Below are 17,646 nucleotides of genomic sequence, written 5' to 3' on the forward strand. Positions count from 1 at the left end.
TTATGAAGTTAAAAAGAAACAATTTGCCCAATCTGTTAGAACATTACTAACAGAGAGGAGGTCTCAGTATAACATTGGAAATAATTTTTTATAAACCACACTTACGTCAAAGACACCACGCCCACTTATTGTCCATGTTGTTCCTAGTTAAAACCTTAATTTCTATCCGTCTTTTAGAGAATGATAAAATCGCTTGGTAAGCCACATGAAAAATATTAAATACAAAAATTTTACCAGATGTTTCTATTTTGTTCATAAGCCTGCCTCTCTTCGTACTTTTAAATAGTGGGCGTGGCTTGCTAAACCCTTTAAGGACGATTGGGTCACCGGTGACCCAAAAATGAAATTGTTCGTATGGCCATCTAAAATTACGGTTCGCTCTAAAAAGTCAGAAAAGGTCATTTTTTCTGACCCCCAATTTTGAACCTTCTCGTCCGTAACCCTTTAAGGACGAGAAGATCAAAAATCGAGGGTCAGAAAAAATCATTTTTTCTAGAGCAAAATACAGTAGACTCTCACTCAATCGGCTCTTTCTCAATCGGGCGTCAAATTTTGTTGACAGTTTTCACGCTTAATTATGAAGCTAATTCACTCAAATTCGCTGTAGTTCTTCCTATTTTATCGTGATTCTTTATAATTGAGCACTTTTTGTGGAATTTACAAAGGCTTTGACGCTAAATTCTATCGCTAAACCGGATGACATTTTGCCCCATATTGCCGATTGAGAGAGAGTCTACTGTACAGCATTAGAAGGCCGTAGGAAAAATTTCATTTTTGGGTCCCGGGTGATCCTATCGTCCTTAAAGGGTTAAAACTGTGAGTATCTGCACTGAGAAAAAAACTAGGGTGCGATTACCTTTTTTTCCTCATAACTTTAACACTTTTTAGGTGTAAAAATATATCAACATTTTTTAATGTCAATTTTACACCTTTTTAAGTGTAAAATTAACATGAAAAGTGTAACTTTAACCCCTAATACACCTAAAAAGCATAATATTTACACCGATTTTGGATCAATACTGCAAGGTAAAATAAACATTTCTGGAATGTTATTTTAACTTTTTCTGATTTTTCTCAGTGTGCTTATTGAATATTTATGTAAAAAAAATAAATTTGACAGCTATTTTTTAAATAGTTTATGAAAGAAAACGTCATCTTAAGCAGAGATTCCTTTGATTTTCCCTGTGAAAATATATTCTTTACGTGATTAAACTATTTTCAGCAATAAAAGCAAATAATAAAACCTATTTAGGTAATCAAAGAAAATGAAGGGCTACGACTAAATGGTTAGTATTTATTTAAATTTGATCTGAAAGCACTAAAATTGTACTTACAGTTTCAAAAGTAGTCGCCCCGAAAATCGTGAAATCGATGTCGACTTTGTGTTAAAAATCGGTAGATGAGAAAAAGTAACCAAAAAGTCTATGAATCGACACTCAGTTTAACCGTGAATTGCATAGATATCTACTCCTCGTAGTAAGATAAGTGTCTTTCATAGTGAACCGTGTGCGATAAATCGACAAATCAATGACGATTATGTAACAAGGTTGAAAACTCGTCGCTATTTTTGGCGATATCTGCACTATCCTTGCAGTAATCTGCTCGGTTTTTGATCATATTGATATATTCGCGCGATCTTTGCAATAAATCGGCATGATAAATGCAGTCATTAAATCAGTACAGCGACAATTAAATGAATCGAATTGATAAATCGTCATGTCTATGACGTTTATACGCGAAAATGTCAGAAGATCGTCGCGATCATTGCAGAGATTCCACTATTTTTACAGTAATTAGCTTAGTTTTTGTTCAGAGTGACAGATCGGCGCGATCTTTCTAATAAGATCGGCTTGATAAAAGCTAAGTCAAAAAAATCTATACAGCGGACTTGAGTTGAGCGATAAATCGTGAAGTGGATGACGATTAACTGTCAAGAAAAGTTCCGCGATTTTTCCAGACATTGGCATTATCCTTGCAAATGATCGGCTGATTTTTCTTCAGATTGACTGATCGGCGTGAGCTTTGTTGAAGATCGACAAATCGGCATGATCCTTGCAAAAAACAAAAAAAAAAAACAAAACAAAACCGTGACAAAAATTCTCCATGGACACGAAAAACCAAGAGAAAGGCTCAACTCTTGCGAGAGCTTTTGCCACTCTATGAAATTATTTTACCAAACTCGAAAGAAGGCCTGGCTTAATCTATGAAGGGAAGTCTTTCCTTATAGTTTCCTGGTAGTAAGGAAAACTGGAGGACGTGGAAGTCTCTCTACCGGCGTAGTGTGTTTAAGAGACCACAGCCGGCGATGGAGATTCGTTTCGATGTAAAATAAGCGATTTGATGATGGCAATTCCATTTGCCATTCACGTGGTCCGTTTTTGGGCAAGACGTATTTAATTTTAAGCTGCAACACGATTAAGCCAGTAATTAAGTGAACCGTGAATTGCAGTTATTCTACTCTTCAATATTGGTAAATCCTAATGAAATTGATAATGACTAGGTGCCAGAAATTGGAAAATCGTCGCTGTTTTTACAGAGATCGGCACCATTATTATAGAAATCGGCACTATTCTTGCAGAAATCGGCTCGATTTTTGTTCAAATCGACAAATCAACGTGACTTTGCGAAAGATGACATATCGGCAATCTAATGAACCGTGAATTGCACACTTATTTACCCTTCAATGTAGATAATTTTTTTAGTAAACTCTCCTGAGTCGCAAATCGTCAAATCAATCCCTAATAGAGGCGTCAAAAAGTTGACAAATCTGCGGATCTGCGCGTGCAGATTCTAATGTATACATAGGAATTTTAGTTGATTCTAATTCTAAAAATTATACTCATTCCTGTAAAGGTTTACGTTTTTTACTATAGCCAAAAATTACAAATTTAAATTTTTATTATTTAATACAATTTTCTTTAGGCTGGCCTTTTGCATATTCATTGTATGAATCTCTGGCGGTTGACAGAAGAAACTCGCATGTTCAGTGAAGTCGGAATATACATTAACTGTGCTTTTGTAACTGAACAAAGAAGATCTGTAAACTCCGAATCGAAGACAAGAGATTTTGTGTTCTTGGGTCAAAAGAAAAATTAATTAAAATTGACTAAAAATCTCATTTAATTCTGAATAATTAAATCACCATGAAAAATATGTTTTAAAAAATCCAAGAGTGCTACGAAAGAATCACAGCTAAACTACTAAAAAGGTCAAAAATATTGGCGATTTATAAAAAAAAACCCTGTAATATTTTTTTTAAATATTGGTTAGCAAATGATGCTCAGTAGTTTAGATTGTTTTTATATCTTATAAAAACCAGGAATAAATCGTTTTGTTGAAAGGAAACCAATAATTTCACATTTAATACTTATATATATTTCAAATGAAATCAAGAGTATTGGTGTTATCTGTATTATGAAAAGTAAATAAATTATTTAATTCAAAATATTTATTCTGTGTCCATTGTCTTTTGTGAAATGATCATACCAAAAATGGTCTGTGCAGGGGTGGAGAAAAAAAGTGAGATTAATAGTGTATTTCCAATGAAAAATGAACATGTTTTTAGTATTTTACTGTTCCTAAGTGCTTCTGTATTATCGACTTTTCTTTGTATTTGTTTGTGTGATGTCTTTTTGCTGGCTTAAAACACTGAGAACTGAAGAAAACAGTCGAGACAGGAATCAGCAGGAAGGAAAGTCGATAATACAGAAAGAATCACTTAAGAACACTAAAATACGAAAAAAAATAATGTTCAATTTTTATTAGAATAGTACCATAATCCGTCAATGATGTTATTCTAATAAAAAAATAACATGTTTATTTTTAACAATTTACTGTTCTCTAGTGCTTCGTGTTCCAATCGTTTTCCAATACAGTCGCGACAGGAAATAATGTAAAGAGAAGTCGAGAACAGCAGAGTTCTAAAAAAATGGTCATTTTTCATTGGAATAGCATCATTATCGCTCCATGGAAATTACAAGGGGCCAACTCAATCTGAGCCATTTTTCAGGAAACAGCATGAAAGATTCAACTTTGTATAAATAATTATCTCAATTAAGTATGTTAATAAAAACAATTTATTTCTTTTCTATTTGTATGAGCACTAATGTAAACATCGAAACTTTTATATTTTTACCTTTCAAAGTATGTTTTTTTATGAGTTAGCTCTTTGTCATTCTAAATGATGTGCAAATTTTCATGAAATTAGAATGACACGGGATCAACTTGCTTGAGTTAGTCCCTTGTTTCACAAAAATTTGTACGATAAATCTATTTTGTGCCCCCTGACTTCAAACAAAACCGCGCAAGCAATCATAAAGAGTAAAATTTTGAAAAACTTTTCTAATAACGAAATTTATTGACTCATATCATCTGAAATTTTATTAAATTCTCTGTCTGAGTGCATTAAAACCTCAAAATCGCCAAAAAGTGAGTTTGCCCCTTGTAATTTCCAAGGAGCGTTATGCTGCCATTCCAAGGAAAAATGAACATTTTTTTTAGCACTTTGCTGTTCTCAAGTGCTTCTGTTGTTCCAACTTTTCTTTGTGTTAATTAATGACTCAAGTTATCACCAGTCTCTTCGCCAATTCTAAAACCACCAAATAGTCGGAACAGGAACCAATACAAAGAAAAGTCGATAATGCAGAAGCACTTGAGAACAGTAAAGACCTAAAGAAAATGTTCATTGGGATAACATCATAATCCAATAATGATGTTATTCCAATGAAAAATGAATGGTTTTTTTTAGCACTTTACTGTTCTCAAATGCATCTGCATTATCGACTTTGCTTTGTGTTCCCGTTTCGACTGTTTTCTCCAGTCCTTGTCGTCCGAAACTATCAAACAGTCGCGACAGGAACCAATACAAAGAAAAGTCGATAATGTAGCACATGGGAACAGTAAAATTTCTAAAAAGAAATGTTCGTTTTTCATTGGAATATCACCATAATCAGCTTTTAGAAAATAATTAAACTTTGAATTTACTCGAATTGAATTAAAAAGAATTGCTAGCGATTATTGATTAATTCATTTTATTGGAATTTGATAAGATAAATTTAAATAAAGCAAGAAAACTGATGGAATAATAGGAATTGGAGGCCCTTCAGATCACTCATTCATATTGAGCTGGGAAAAGTTCACGTCGAGGAGATCCATTGGAAACATTTGTGGATCTTCAAAAGGAAAATCAAAGCTATCAGCTGGAGATGGAGGTGGCATCTTGAGCTCATCTTTGTACGGAATGAACTTTGGTCGGTGCTCTGGGTCATGCTGCAGGGTATCCTGAATAATTTTGGAAATCTCATCGTGTGTCGGGCAATTTTTTTCAGCCCAAATATCCGTGATAGAACGCTCATCTCTGTACACTGATTCCGGCAGGAAGTCACTGTAGTCAATCATCTCGGCGGCCAAACGGACACCCTTTTTCTGTGACTTCTTGCTGTGCACTTTGCGCAGAGGAGCATCAGTTAAAACGGATTTCTTTGGATTTTTGGTCCAGGAAGGATTGGGAATTTGGTTGTATGGACTAGTAGCCATTGGCTTAATGCGTGCGTGAAATGGGGTCTTGGGTATAGCCCCCATAGGTGTGTTGTGAATGGTATTCTTGAGATCACCCAGGGCATTCTTGTGGGATTTCTTGTCTGATCGCAGGACGCCTTTGTTCGGCGGGGGTCCCGTTGGAACAGCTGTAAATTGTGAAAATTTGCAAAAACCTCCTTAAATCAATTATTCTACCTCATTTTACCTGCATTCTCGTCGTAATTCAGACGCAGCATGGTGCTGGATAAGCAATTACTCAAATTTGTAAGGTTTTTTCTTCAAAAGTCGCACAGTATTTGCAAAAATCTTTAAAATTCTCAGCTGCAACTCCTATCCGTTTGTCTCCATTCAACTGTTTGTGTCAGAGCCCTCTGCGATATTATTTTAAAATCAATTTCGAAAATTTTCTAGCAGTTTTTTGACGCTTGCTTTCAGGAATATTTTCGCGTGTTTTCTCTGGACTTTAATTTTGTGAATTTTTAGTGTTTTTGAAGAAGAAAAATGGCTCCGACTATACAGAATGGAGCCAGTGGATCTGACAAACGTCCCCAAAGACCTCAAGAAAAAAAGTAAGATGGATTTATTAGAGAATTTATGAAATAAATATGACGTGGATTCTTCCTTGATTGTTTTCAGATCGGAATTGATTTGTCGCGTTAAATACTCCAATACCCTCCCGGATATTCCTTTTGACCTGAAATTCATCACTTACCCCTTTGAGAATGATCGCTTCATTCAGTATAATCCCACATCGTTGGAGAGAAATTACAAATACGATGTCCTGACGGAACATGATCTGGGAGTTACGATTGATCTGATTAACAGAGATCTCTATCAGGCTGAACCTTTTGCCCAACTGGATCCAGCTGACGAGAAACTTCTGGAGGAAGATGTCCACACTCCGCAGGATTCCATGAGATCTCGCCAGCATGCCAAGAGTGTGTCATGGTTGAGGAAATCCGAGTACATCTCGACAGAACAGACTCGTTTCCAGCCTCAGAATATGGAAAAAGTGGAAGCAAAAGTGGGCTACAATGTGAAGAAGAGTCTTCGTGAGGAGACCCTCTGCATGGATCGCGATACCCAAATCAAGGCCATCCAGAAGACTTTCCAGGACTCCAAAGCACCCATCACGAAGCACTACAGCAAGCCCAATGTTACAGCCGTGGAGGTCTTTCCACTCTTCCCAGACTTCAAAAACTGGAAGATTCCCTGCGCTCAGGTTATTTTTGACTCTGACCCTGCTCCAGTTGGCAAGAATGTCCCTGCGCAGATCGAAGAAATGTCTCAGGCCATGATTCGTGGTGTGATGGACGAGAGTGGAGAGCAATTTGTGGCCTACTTCCTGCCCACGGAGAGTACACTGGAGAAGAGGCGCAGGGACTTTGCCAATGAAGTGATCTATGAGGATGACGAGGAGTATGAATACAAAATGGCCAGAGAATACAACTGGAATGTCAAGAGTAAGGCTTCGAAGGGATACGAGGAAAATTACTTCTTCATCGTGCGTCCAGACGGAGTTTACTACAATGAGCTGGAGACAAGGGTGAGGCTCAGCAAGAGACGACAGAAGATTGGACAAGCTCCCAATAACACCAAGTAAGTTCCGATTTTATTATTGAAAGTGATCCTTGAAGGGAAATTCTTGTATCCAATTCTGCTAAAAGAAAGCTTAAAAGCAGTGATAAGACCGGATAAGTTTATAGTAGCTGAGATTCTTTGTTGATCACCTCGGGGTGAGTCCAATGGCATTGAATGAGTTGAAAAATGATTGATTGCAATATTAGGGGTAATTTGGGATCGGGGCTAATTTATAATTTTAGGTGTTTCTTACTAAAATTGGAAAAGAGAAAGGAAGTAACAAGTTCTACTTACAATAATATTTCTTCATGGTAGGGTAGAGTCAGCTCTTTTGGCCATGTAAGCACTTTTGGCCACCTAAAGTAAAATCACATTGTAAGGCAATTATGAGTTTATTTAGAACAGGAAAATGGGTCTTATTTCGTGACCTCTAATCTAACGAATTAGAAAACCATATTTGATTTTGAATCGACTTGATTAATTCTAAGTTATTGAAAGAAATTCTCGACAAGGTAAACAATCACTTAAAAAAACATGGGATTCTTAAGAAACTTGTTAATATTAAGAAAATTGATTTGCATTACTTCATATTTTTTAATGAAAATATTTGATTTTATTCAATGAAAGTCCATTTCTTAATAAACACTTTAAAACCCGAGCCAAAAAATTACGTCAAATACAAAACTGGCATAGAACTGCAGTGCAGATATTCTCAACTAAAAGGCAATTTTTCAACAGTTTTTCGTTCCGTAAGACTTCTACAGCAGTTCTAGGACTCATAAATTCACCTTGCAATAAATATTTTCCCATTTTCTTGACATTTTTATATGATTTTTCTGAAAATTGACAAAAAATGCCAAAGTGAATTTTTACAGATTTTCGTAGCAAAAAGGCAATTTGTATTGAATTTCCTTTTTCTTAGCAATTTGGCAAGAATCTTAGAACTCATATCTATATATTTTCCTGTAAAATTTTCAAATTTTCATATAGAGTTTGTACATTTGTTTAAGAAAATTTTAATGTGAAATTCCAACTGGGAATCGAAAAAGAAAATCAAAGCGAAAAGTGAATTTTCACCTTATTTTTCTTTACAATACCACTCTACAACAATTTTAGGCCTTATATTATTTAACTTTTAACTTTTAACCATTATTTTAACATTTTCATGTATTTTTTTGCGATTTTTCCGAATCGTGAGCTCAAAAACGTTAACATTTTTTAGGTTATGTAACATAAGCCATTTAAATGTTCATTTATGATGCCAACTCCATATAAAAATATGTCATTTTACTCCAATTTGGTAATCTACGCAATTTTTTTTTGTTTTTTTTTCCAATTTTTTAAATATTAGAAAAGTTATCAACTATTTTTTCTACTAAACGAAAGCTAATTAAATTCCCTATACATTCGTGTTATTATTTTAGCATAATATTGAATAGAATTCCTACTATGAAGCTCCAAACTTAAAATTGGAGTAAAATGCCACTTTGGGTTTTTCAGTGTTAACTAAATTTTATTGTGATATCATCCTTAATAAAATTTTCTAACAAATAAAATGAAAATCGGATGTGGCTAAAAGAGCTTACTTTTTTCGGCTGTGTAAGTACTTTTGGCCATTCATTTTCCCATACATTTTACACGTAGCGCACTTCGCAGATTTCAGTAAAAAAAAAATATCGTGACTTTTGACTGATTTTTACATCAAATAGAAAATGTACAAAAAGTCGTTTAAAATACTCTAATAATCACATAAAATTTTTGTTAAATAAGAATAAGACTTGTGCTGTGCATTTGTGAAAGTTTTCGAGAGCTATATCTTCTGTTATTTTATTAAAATTCTATTGGAAACAAGTGGCCAAAACTGCTTACAAAGTGGCCAGAAGTACTGAAACATGCATAGTTGCATAAAATGCATTTTTCACTAAAATATCCAGAAAATTTTGGGAATTCCCTTGAATTATTAGGAAGAAACGGCTTTAAGGTATCTTTGTACAAAATTTCATTTTATTTAAATAAAGATTATAAAGATTACAAGCACATGAAACCTTAAAGTGGCCAAAAGTACTTACTCCACCCTAGTATCAAATTCGCAGGAAAAATCACGTACATGTGTGAAATGTTTACACTGCATTTGGACTGAATCACTGATCATTCGATACCTGATGAAGAGGACAACACTCCTCGCAACGTTGTAGAAGAGTGAAACGGCAAATATCAAGAAAAGTATAAGTTTGTCCGTCCACTGCCAATTCCATCGAATTGTTCTCCATTTGAAGACTTAAGAAAAAATTAAGGGGTTATTTTCACAAAAATAAGATGCAAAAGCATTAAAGAATATTTTAAGTACCCATCAGAGACACATTAAAAGCAAAAGTGGAGCACTCTATCTGTGACTTTTACCATTAGAATCAGGGGGGTAGCCAGTTTAATAAAAAGTGAAGCTATTTTGTACTGTATCCTGTTAATATTTTGCAGATTTTGCACCTCAATTCAAACAATTTGCTCATAATTCTTGTTGGGGATTATAAATTATGTATTTCTGAATAACGTCTAATGCATAATTTCGAAATATATCAAAGTGATAAGTCAATTCTATTTGGGGAAAAACTTGTCATTAGGTTCATTTTATTTCTGTAAAGATGTATGGAAAAATGAATGTAGTTACCCCCCTGATAGTCCCCTCATGAAATATAAATCATGTAAATATCTTTAAGGGCACTCAATGGGTCAAGTGGTAGAGCACTCCCTCTATGATGCAAGTGTCCCGGGTTCGAATCCCCTTTAGGTCACCAGGAATTTTTCTGGCGTTAAAGGTGTTCGGATTGCATCCAGTGAGCTTCACTGCACTTGACTCCACGGACATGGGACTGACAACCTCATCCCGTACAAGAAAAACAATAATGCATGTCTAGAAATCCCCTGGTGGGAAGGCCTAGTTCCTCCGTGGAATGTTGTGCCAGCATTATTATTATTATTATTATTATTATTATTTATTATTATTAAATATCTTTAAATCCCAGCAATTAGTGGGAATCGTCAATCAGAATAAGTGACATAAAGTGTAGGAAACCTGCTTTTACCCAGGATCGAACTGAAGGCCTTTCGTCATCAGGAGTGTGCTCTATCAACTGAGAAATAGATACCATAAGGATCTTTTGGCCTGTGTTATTCATAGGTCAGTTGATAGATCACTCGTCTAGATAACGAGCGGTCCTCAGTTCATCTCCGTTCTAGAGAAGACTTAGTGATTTGAGTATCACTTGCACTGCTTCAAAACGATTCACCGTACATAAATATAATTGACATTGAAAAAATCGCAAAATTCTTACAAAATTTGCAATTGACTTTCTCCAGGGTGATGACACTAATGTCTCAAAAAGTAGTGAAGATCGGGTTAAATTACCCAGGAGTAGAATTAAACAGTGGACCGTTGTAGTAATATTGAGCAAAATATTTTTTCCAAAGTAATTAACTCCTCTATTTATTGAAATATTTATCGGTCTAATTCAAACATTTTTTCAAAAATTATTAGCAAAAAAAATTAATTTAGCTGGCTCATTTTGCCCCGGCGGAATCCCCTCTCGCTAAAAGAATTGTTACACCGATGCTGGAGCTGATACTTGATTACGCGGACGACAATAAAATAGACGACAACAAACAATAAAGTAAAAAAGTTTAACCCTTTAAGGACGATTGGAACACCGGTGTCCCATAAAGAAAATAATTTTTCCTGACTACCTAAAGATATTTTTTTCTTGTATCTGTACGTAATTGTAAAGTAGAAGGTTGAAGGATTCTAGAATATTTTTTGCAAGTCTCCAGCTATTTGCTATATAGGGTAAGTGTGCCAAATTCCGGCCAGCTTGTAATTTCGGCCACCTTTTTTGTTCCTCGAATTTCCATGAACTTTTAGATTTTACGTACTTTAGAGATTATACAATGCAAAAGAATAACAAAAAATGTAGCTTCGACAAACGAGATGACGTGAAAAAAGATATTGGAAGAATTCCCTAAAGGCAAGGAACTATGTGAATGAAGGTGACCGAAATAGGGCACCAAAGCTATGTCTATATTTTTATTTATTTTAAAATGTATTAAGAATGATTTTAGAGTAAATAAAGACGGTAAACTCTTTACAAGGTTCCAAGCAACACTCTTTCAGAAGAAAGAAATTTAAAAAAAAATCAATTTGTATTTTAAATATTACATTCCAAACTTGAGACTTTGACGCTTGCATGCAACTATGCCGAAATTTGGCACACTTACCCTAGTAAATATTAAAGCTTAAAAATGACGAATTTTTAAATTCTCAAATTCATAATTGATTTTATTTATTTTTTATATTTTCAATTCTTTTTAAGCAAAACCCTTTTGGCAATAAAAAGTAGAATACTCATACGTAATATTTTTCATTAAAGCGAAAAATATTATTCATTGGTATTGTCAGAAAAATTACTTAAATATTTGGGCTATTTTTGTCCCTATCGTTCATAGAAGCACAAAATAAACCGAATCAGACTCTGTTGGACTTTCCAATGTTAGATGTAAGACTTATCATTGATTATGTTTCTCAGTTTAATTTTTATTGTTGATTTTCAGTCCGTAAAATGTGTCTTGTCGTTAAAGGGTTAAACAATAAAATTGTTTAAACTTTACCCGAAATTGTTAGTTGATTATCATTAACCGTTCTCTCTCTAGAAGCGATTATAATTACGAATGAAACGAATAGACATGAAAACAACATTATAACTATATTCATGGAGTGACGAAAATTGTTTCCGTAAAGTTTGAGCTTAATCTGACGAATGTCGCATATCAACTCCGAATGCAATATCTGTGATTATAAAAAAAATTGAGTTTAATAAGCTTATAAATTGATTTCAGGCTTGTGGTAAAACATCGTCCATTGAATGCTACTGAGCACTGGATGCAACGCTGCAGGGAGCGCCAATTGGAACCCCATGCCGAAGATGAGGATGAAGAGATGGAGGAGCCTCCGATGGAAGAAGAACCGAAGCCAGCTGAAGAGGAGGAAACCAAGAGGAAGTCTCGTTCGCGTTCTCGATCTGAGTCCCGGGCTAAATCACGTTCGGGCAGTGAGGGTAGCAGCCCTGGAAGACGCAGTCGTCGCAATTCTTCGGGCAGCGATAGGTCCGGCTCGAGGGCATCTTCAAAGGGTTCTGGATCTTCCAGGAGCCGCAGTCGAAGTGGCAGTAGGAGCAAGTCACACAGTCGTAGCAGGAGTGGCAGTAGATCTAAGTCTAGTGGCTCCGAAAGTGGTCACAATAGTGATCGTTCGAAGGCTTCATCGAAGCGCTCCGGTTCCAAGAGCCCATCGAGATCTAGATCTCGTTCTGGATCCCGTAGTGTAACACCAGAACGTCAGTCACGCTCTAGAACTCGTTCAAAATCCGGCTCTAGATCTCGTAGTGGATCATCACGATCAAGGTCTGCCAGTGGAAGTCGCTCGAGGAGTGCATCGGCTTCGGGAAGCGATAGGAAATCTGGCTCAGGTCAAGGATCCGGAAGTGATTCTGACTAAATTTCATGTATTGCTGTCCGTCACTTCTATGCCTACTAATTGATGGATATTTTGTTCAGCTAAACTGTTTATTTTATTGAGAAAATAAACATTTTCTTTTTCCTGGAAAAATGTAAACATTGATTTCGAAACTGCTAGAAAAATTTATGGGAAGCCGCCATTGTTTTTCGAAATGTCACAGAGGCCCTCTTTGATCCACGTTTTGTGTATTCCCCAAGCAAAATATCATGAGTACGACAATTTCTAAGAAACGGAAGGTAATTTTAATGTTTTTCTCTATTAATTTGGTATTAAAATATTCGGGAGACTCTATTCTAAATAGTTGTGGTGTTTGTAGATGATTTTCCTTAATATTTTTTGAGAAAATCAACAAGGAAAAAGAGTGATCAAAAGTGGGGTTATGTGCAATGAAGTTTTGGGGTTTTCTTTCTGAATTTCCTTTTTATTTTGAATTTTCTTTGCAGTTCGTCTCTGACGGAGTCTTCAAGGCCGAATTGAATGAGTTCCTGACTCGTGAATTGGCCGAGGATGGCTATTCCGGCGTTGAGGTACGAGTAACCCCAATCCGGACAGAAATCATCATCATGGCCACCAGAACCCAAAATGTCTTGGGCGAGAAGGGTCGTCGCATCCGTGAACTCACGGCTGTTGTCCAGAAGAGGTAAAGTGTTCTACTCTTTAGCCCAAAGGCTTTTCTAAACTTTCCCGGTTACTTAGGTTCAACTTTTCTCCGGGAACAATTGAGCTGTACGCTGAAAAGGTTGCTACGCGTGGTCTGTGTGCCATTGCCCAAGCTGAATCCCTCAGGTACAAGCTCATTGGAGGTCTGGCTGTGCGTCGTGCATGCTACGGTGTTCTCAGATTCATCATGGAGTCAGGGGCGAAGGGATGCGAAGTTGTGGTGTCCGGAAAGCTTCGTGGTCAGCGTGCCAAGTCCATGAAATTCGTCGATGGTCTCATGATCCATTCCGGTGATCCATGCAATGACTACGTGGACACTGCTACCCGGCATGTGTTGCTGAGGCAAGGTGTTTTGGGAATTAAGGTGAAGATTATGTTGCCTTGGGATGCCAATGGCAAAATGGGCCCCAAGAAGCCTCTGCCCGATAATGTGTCTGTGGTGGAGCCAAAGGATGAACCACCAGTTGTCCTGCCCACCTCAATCCCCGAATACAAGAAACAAATTGAAGCCGTCACCACGGAAGTGGAGGGACTCGCCTAAGCCAGACGGTTTTTTCATTGTAAGAATAAATTTCCCCATGGAAATATGAAGACTACCAGGTATTTCATTTTCTCTTTCTTTTTCTCTTCCCTTGATTATTAATTCTGCAGCAAATTTTGAATATTTTTGAGTTCAAAATTTTCCAAAACATATTTTTTTAAAATTATACAAAAAAACTAAAATATTTTGTAGTGAATTATTTTACTAAATTTGGTCAGTGAAAATGAATTTTGGTAAGTAGATAAATTTACAAAGAAATAATTTCTTAATGCTTAAAAATAGTGAAATATTTTATCTAATAGGAAGATCATGAACGAACGAATAACCCTGAAGAAAATTGAATTCCTTACAGGACATTCGATAAGGTTCGCTCAATGATTATCCAAAGGGGTGGCAAAGCGTCCGAGGCTTTGCGAGCTGCTCGAACTCCCGAGAAGGAGCTCTGCCTTATATTCCTTTTCGAAAATTTTTCTGGTGTAGGGGAAGGTTTTGCACCTTCGTAAAAGTTGATATTTTTCCAAGTTACTAAATGAATTTCACCCTTATACATATAATCTAAAAGCTAGTCCTACATTTCACATTTCCTGACAAACTTGGGAGCCTAGGCCTTTTTTCCTGGGTCCAAAAGGCAAAAATAAAAAATGGGTCTAAAATCGTAATTCTGATGTGTAATATTTTATGCATTTTTGTACACTGCAAGTGTCATTTCGAAAAAGCAAATATTCCAAGTTATAGAGGGTTTATTAGGGTTAATATTTACCGTGAAAATCTTTTGCTTGAAGGGGATCGTTTTTGTGGGTAGAGGAAAATGCATAAAAATTACCACCCTTGCAGCTTAAGAAAATTGAATTTTGCAGCTTCGTAAAAACATCTGTCAAAATTATTGACCACCGAATTTGAGAATTCTTCACTGTTTTGGGTCACACTGTGCACGCCGCACGGGATATTTGATTCATCAGAGATTCCCCTGAATAAATTCACAAGAACATTTTGGGATATTAAACAATTTTCAGTAAAATCTCGAAGAAAACACGCACTTCCCCATCAAAATGAGACTTCATAAGATGTTTTTATTTTACTTCTGTCAAATCAAACATTAAACCTGAATCTGCTTATGGTAGGTGTGATTCTTTCATTGCCCATGTGGTGCGTTTTGAGCATTTTTCATCCAATTTGCTTTGTTTTCAAGCGGAATTTTTCACATTTTACTTTAAATTAATCACTGATAATTCTAAGAATCACTGATGTTAAAAAAGTGTTCTGTAAGAGAGATTCGAAACGTTAGAGAAAAAATAAGGATTACAATAGGTGTGATTACTACTTTCTGATTTGTGCAGTGATGAAACTAGACTGCTTATGGTAGATGTGATTCTTTTATTGCCACTTCGATGTATTTTGAGTATTTCTCATTCAATTTTCCTTGTTTTAAAGTGGAACATCCCACATTTCACTTTAAATTGGTGGCTGGTCGAAATATGTTCTGTAAGACCCATTGGAGGTGTTAGAGAAAATCTGAGGATTACATTAGGTGTGATTATAAGAGAATCATACCTAACCAAGCTCTTAGCTAACTGTCAGAATACAGGTAAAAAATGGTTTTCCGAGTGTCAAAAAACATGTGTTAGAAAATGTTGTATATTTGATATTATATTGAATATCTATTGAATAGGGTAGCGGGATCGGGTCAGACGATCGATCATGTATAAAAGCCATACAGGCAATAAAGTTGTTCAGTTCACCCCAATCTCTGGTGTTTTCCTGTCCACCACATTTTGGCGACAGATTGGGATTTTTTTTTCGTGAGAAAATTTAGTTTTGTGCGTGCAGTACTGTGAGAGTCTGTAAGAGTGTGTCGTGTAGTAAAAAAATTTGTAAGAAATGTCCGTGGCAGAGAATTCTACAAGGAGTAACAACGGTGGATTCATCGGGAGCATAGGAGAATATTGCCCAGAGGATGATTTTGTCATCTATTGCGAGCGCCTCGAGAAACTATTCTTCATTAACAATATCGAGGATGATAAAATGAAGTGTGCGCTTTTTATCAGTTTTGTGGGGCAAAACATTTATAAAATTGATTTTTAATGCATGATACCTCCTACAAATTGTGAAAACAAGTAGATAAAAGTTCCATCGAAGTACTGATGCCCAAATTTTTGTGTCCGGTGTAATGTTTTCGGAGAAAATAAGGCCTACAGAGGTGGGAAAAAGTGGTACGAAGTTGAGTTAACCAGGGCACCTTCGTAAAAAATGCTGCTACATTTTCATTTTTCTGTAGAGGAAAATCCAAGGACTTCTAGGAATTTTGTGAGGCAGAATTATGAACCCAAAAAGGTTTTTTTTGATAAAGTGATATAATTGATTCGGCGAGTGTGGCATTCAGTAAAAAATCTTAAATCTTGGACTCCTTTATTAATACGAACCTTCAAAACCTTCCCCTACACCTTTGTAAAACACCGTTTTCTCTGCGAGAAAAGTGAGAAAACGAGAAAAGCGCTTTTCAAGCTATTTTAGAAAAAACACACACAAAAGACTGCAAATCGTTTGACCAATGCAAACAACAAGCGGCGAGACATGATAATGACGTTTCTTTTCGCCGTGAGACATCAGAAATTGCTTGCTTTTCTGTATCTTTTTGCTCTATACCTTTTGTTACTTTTTACCCCAAGTGGCCATTTTTAATAAAAGGATTTCTGGAGAAAAGAACTTTTGTGAAATTCTAAAATAGATAGCGGATTCGTATTCAAAAAATCCAAATTATTTAGAAAATATTCACCAGTGCATCAATTTTGGAAAATAAGTAGGTAATTATTGTTATGTTCTGCAAGGAAAATATTTCAAAAATAGGGCTAAAGATTTCGATATTTTTTATTTTCTAAATTCCTTGTTCGAATTTTAAGAAACTTACGACATTGAAGAAGGTCTATGGAGGCTATCTATAGAAAAAAATTGAATCGCTATCTTTTTTACCTTGGAAGATATTGAATTTTGAATTTTTCGATTTGTGACTTTTTGCCCCAATCTCCCCTAGTGAAAGAACTATAAGTTGAGAATTCAAATATCACCTTAAATTTCTTTTTTGAATTGCTCTTGAATCCCTATTTAGGGTAAATGTGCCAAATTTCGGCATAGTTGCATGCAAGCGCCAAAGTCTCAAGTCTGAAATGTAATATTTTAAATACAAATTGATTTTTTTAATCCTTTCTTCTGAAAGAGTGGTGCTTAGAACCTTGTAGACAGTTTACCGTCTTTATTTACTCTAAAATCATTCTTAATACATTTTAAAATGAATAAAAATGTAGACATAGCTTTGGTGCCCTATTTCGGCCACCTTCATTCTCATAGTTCCTTGCCCTTCGGGAATTCCTCTAATGCCTTTTTCACGTCATCTCGTTTGCCGAAGCTACATTTTTTGTTATTCTTTTGCATTGTATAATCTCTAGAGTATGTAAAAACTAAAAATTCATGGAAATTCGAGGAACAAAAAAGGTGGCCGAAATTGAAAGCTGGCCGGAATTTGGTACTTACCCTACCCTCTCAAAATGTTTTTCGTGTGTTTTTTGAATATCAACAACCTGAATTGAATTGATAATTAAAAGTTCAAAAATTCTTACTTCCTTACCAATTTCCAAAAACGATCATAACAGAAGAGCTCTGTCTGTTCAGTTCGAGCACTCCGCAAAGGACGTTTTACATTCCTTTTTTAACTGATTTTGAGATCTCGTTGACTTCTCAATCTGCTTCCACTGAGTAAAAAAAACTAATC

At 35.7% G+C, this 17,646-nt stretch overlaps 3 protein-coding genes across 3 annotated transcripts; 2 read left to right on the plus strand and 1 right to left on the minus strand.

Annotated features, from left to right (window-relative positions):
- Positions 1 to 5,013: 5,013 nt before the first annotated feature.
- LOC129798928 (uncharacterized) lies at positions 5,014 to 5,804 on the minus strand. The gene is made up of 2 exons (XM_055842437.1): positions 5,744 to 5,804; positions 5,014 to 5,684 (listed from the first exon to the last, which is right to left on the minus strand). Exons 1-2 carry the CDS (start codon positions 5,772 to 5,774, stop codon positions 5,107 to 5,109), a joined length of 609 nt encoding a protein of 202 aa, XP_055698412.1. The 5' UTR covers positions 5,775 to 5,804; the 3' UTR covers positions 5,014 to 5,106.
- Positions 5,805 to 5,811: 7 nt separating this feature from the next.
- Positions 5,812 to 12,772, plus strand: LOC129798922 (RNA polymerase II-associated factor 1 homolog). The gene is made up of 3 exons (XM_055842425.1): positions 5,812 to 6,107; positions 6,175 to 7,137; positions 12,004 to 12,772. Exons 1-3 carry the CDS (start codon positions 6,040 to 6,042, stop codon positions 12,659 to 12,661), a joined length of 1,689 nt encoding a protein of 562 aa, XP_055698400.1. The 5' UTR covers positions 5,812 to 6,039; the 3' UTR covers positions 12,662 to 12,772.
- Positions 12,773 to 12,833: 61 nt separating this feature from the next.
- LOC129798927 (40S ribosomal protein S3) lies at positions 12,834 to 13,938 on the plus strand. Its single transcript, XM_055842436.1, has 3 exons — positions 12,834 to 12,918; positions 13,126 to 13,322; positions 13,379 to 13,938. Exons 1-3 carry the CDS (start codon positions 12,889 to 12,891, stop codon positions 13,881 to 13,883), a joined length of 732 nt encoding a protein of 243 aa, XP_055698411.1. The 5' UTR covers positions 12,834 to 12,888; the 3' UTR covers positions 13,884 to 13,938.
- Positions 13,939 to 17,646: the final 3,708 nt, after the last annotated feature.

The sequence above is a fragment of the Phlebotomus papatasi genome, chromosome 1 (genome assembly GCF_024763615.1).
Source record: "Phlebotomus papatasi isolate M1 chromosome 1, Ppap_2.1, whole genome shotgun sequence".
Taxonomy (NCBI): Eukaryota; Metazoa; Arthropoda; class Insecta; order Diptera; family Psychodidae; genus Phlebotomus; species Phlebotomus papatasi.

Excerpts from the sequence above, each read along its gene's own strand:
- LOC129798928 (XM_055842437.1), bottom strand. The coding sequence starts at position 5,774 with ATGCTGCGTCTGAATTACGACGAGAATGCAG. Across the intron at positions 5,685-5,743 it reads GAATTACGACGAGAATGCAG|CTGTTCCAACGGGACCCCCG; the intron begins GTAAAATGAGGT and ends CACAATTTACAG.
- LOC129798922 (XM_055842425.1), top strand. The coding sequence starts at position 6,040 with ATGGCTCCGACTATACAGAATGGAGCCAGTGGATCTGACAAACGTCCC. Across the intron at positions 6,108-6,174 it reads CAAAGACCTCAAGAAAAAAA|ATCGGAATTGATTTGTCGCG; the intron begins GTAAGATGGATT and ends GATTGTTTTCAG. Across the intron at positions 7,138-12,003 it reads CAAGCTCCCAATAACACCAA|GCTTGTGGTAAAACATCGTC; the intron begins GTAAGTTCCGAT and ends AATTGATTTCAG.
- LOC129798927 (XM_055842436.1), top strand. The coding sequence starts at position 12,889 with ATGAGTACGACAATTTCTAAGAAACGGAAG. Across the intron at positions 12,919-13,125 it reads CAATTTCTAAGAAACGGAAG|TTCGTCTCTGACGGAGTCTT; the intron begins GTAATTTTAATG and ends TTTTCTTTGCAG. Across the intron at positions 13,323-13,378 it reads ACGGCTGTTGTCCAGAAGAG|GTTCAACTTTTCTCCGGGAA; the intron begins GTAAAGTGTTCT and ends CCGGTTACTTAG.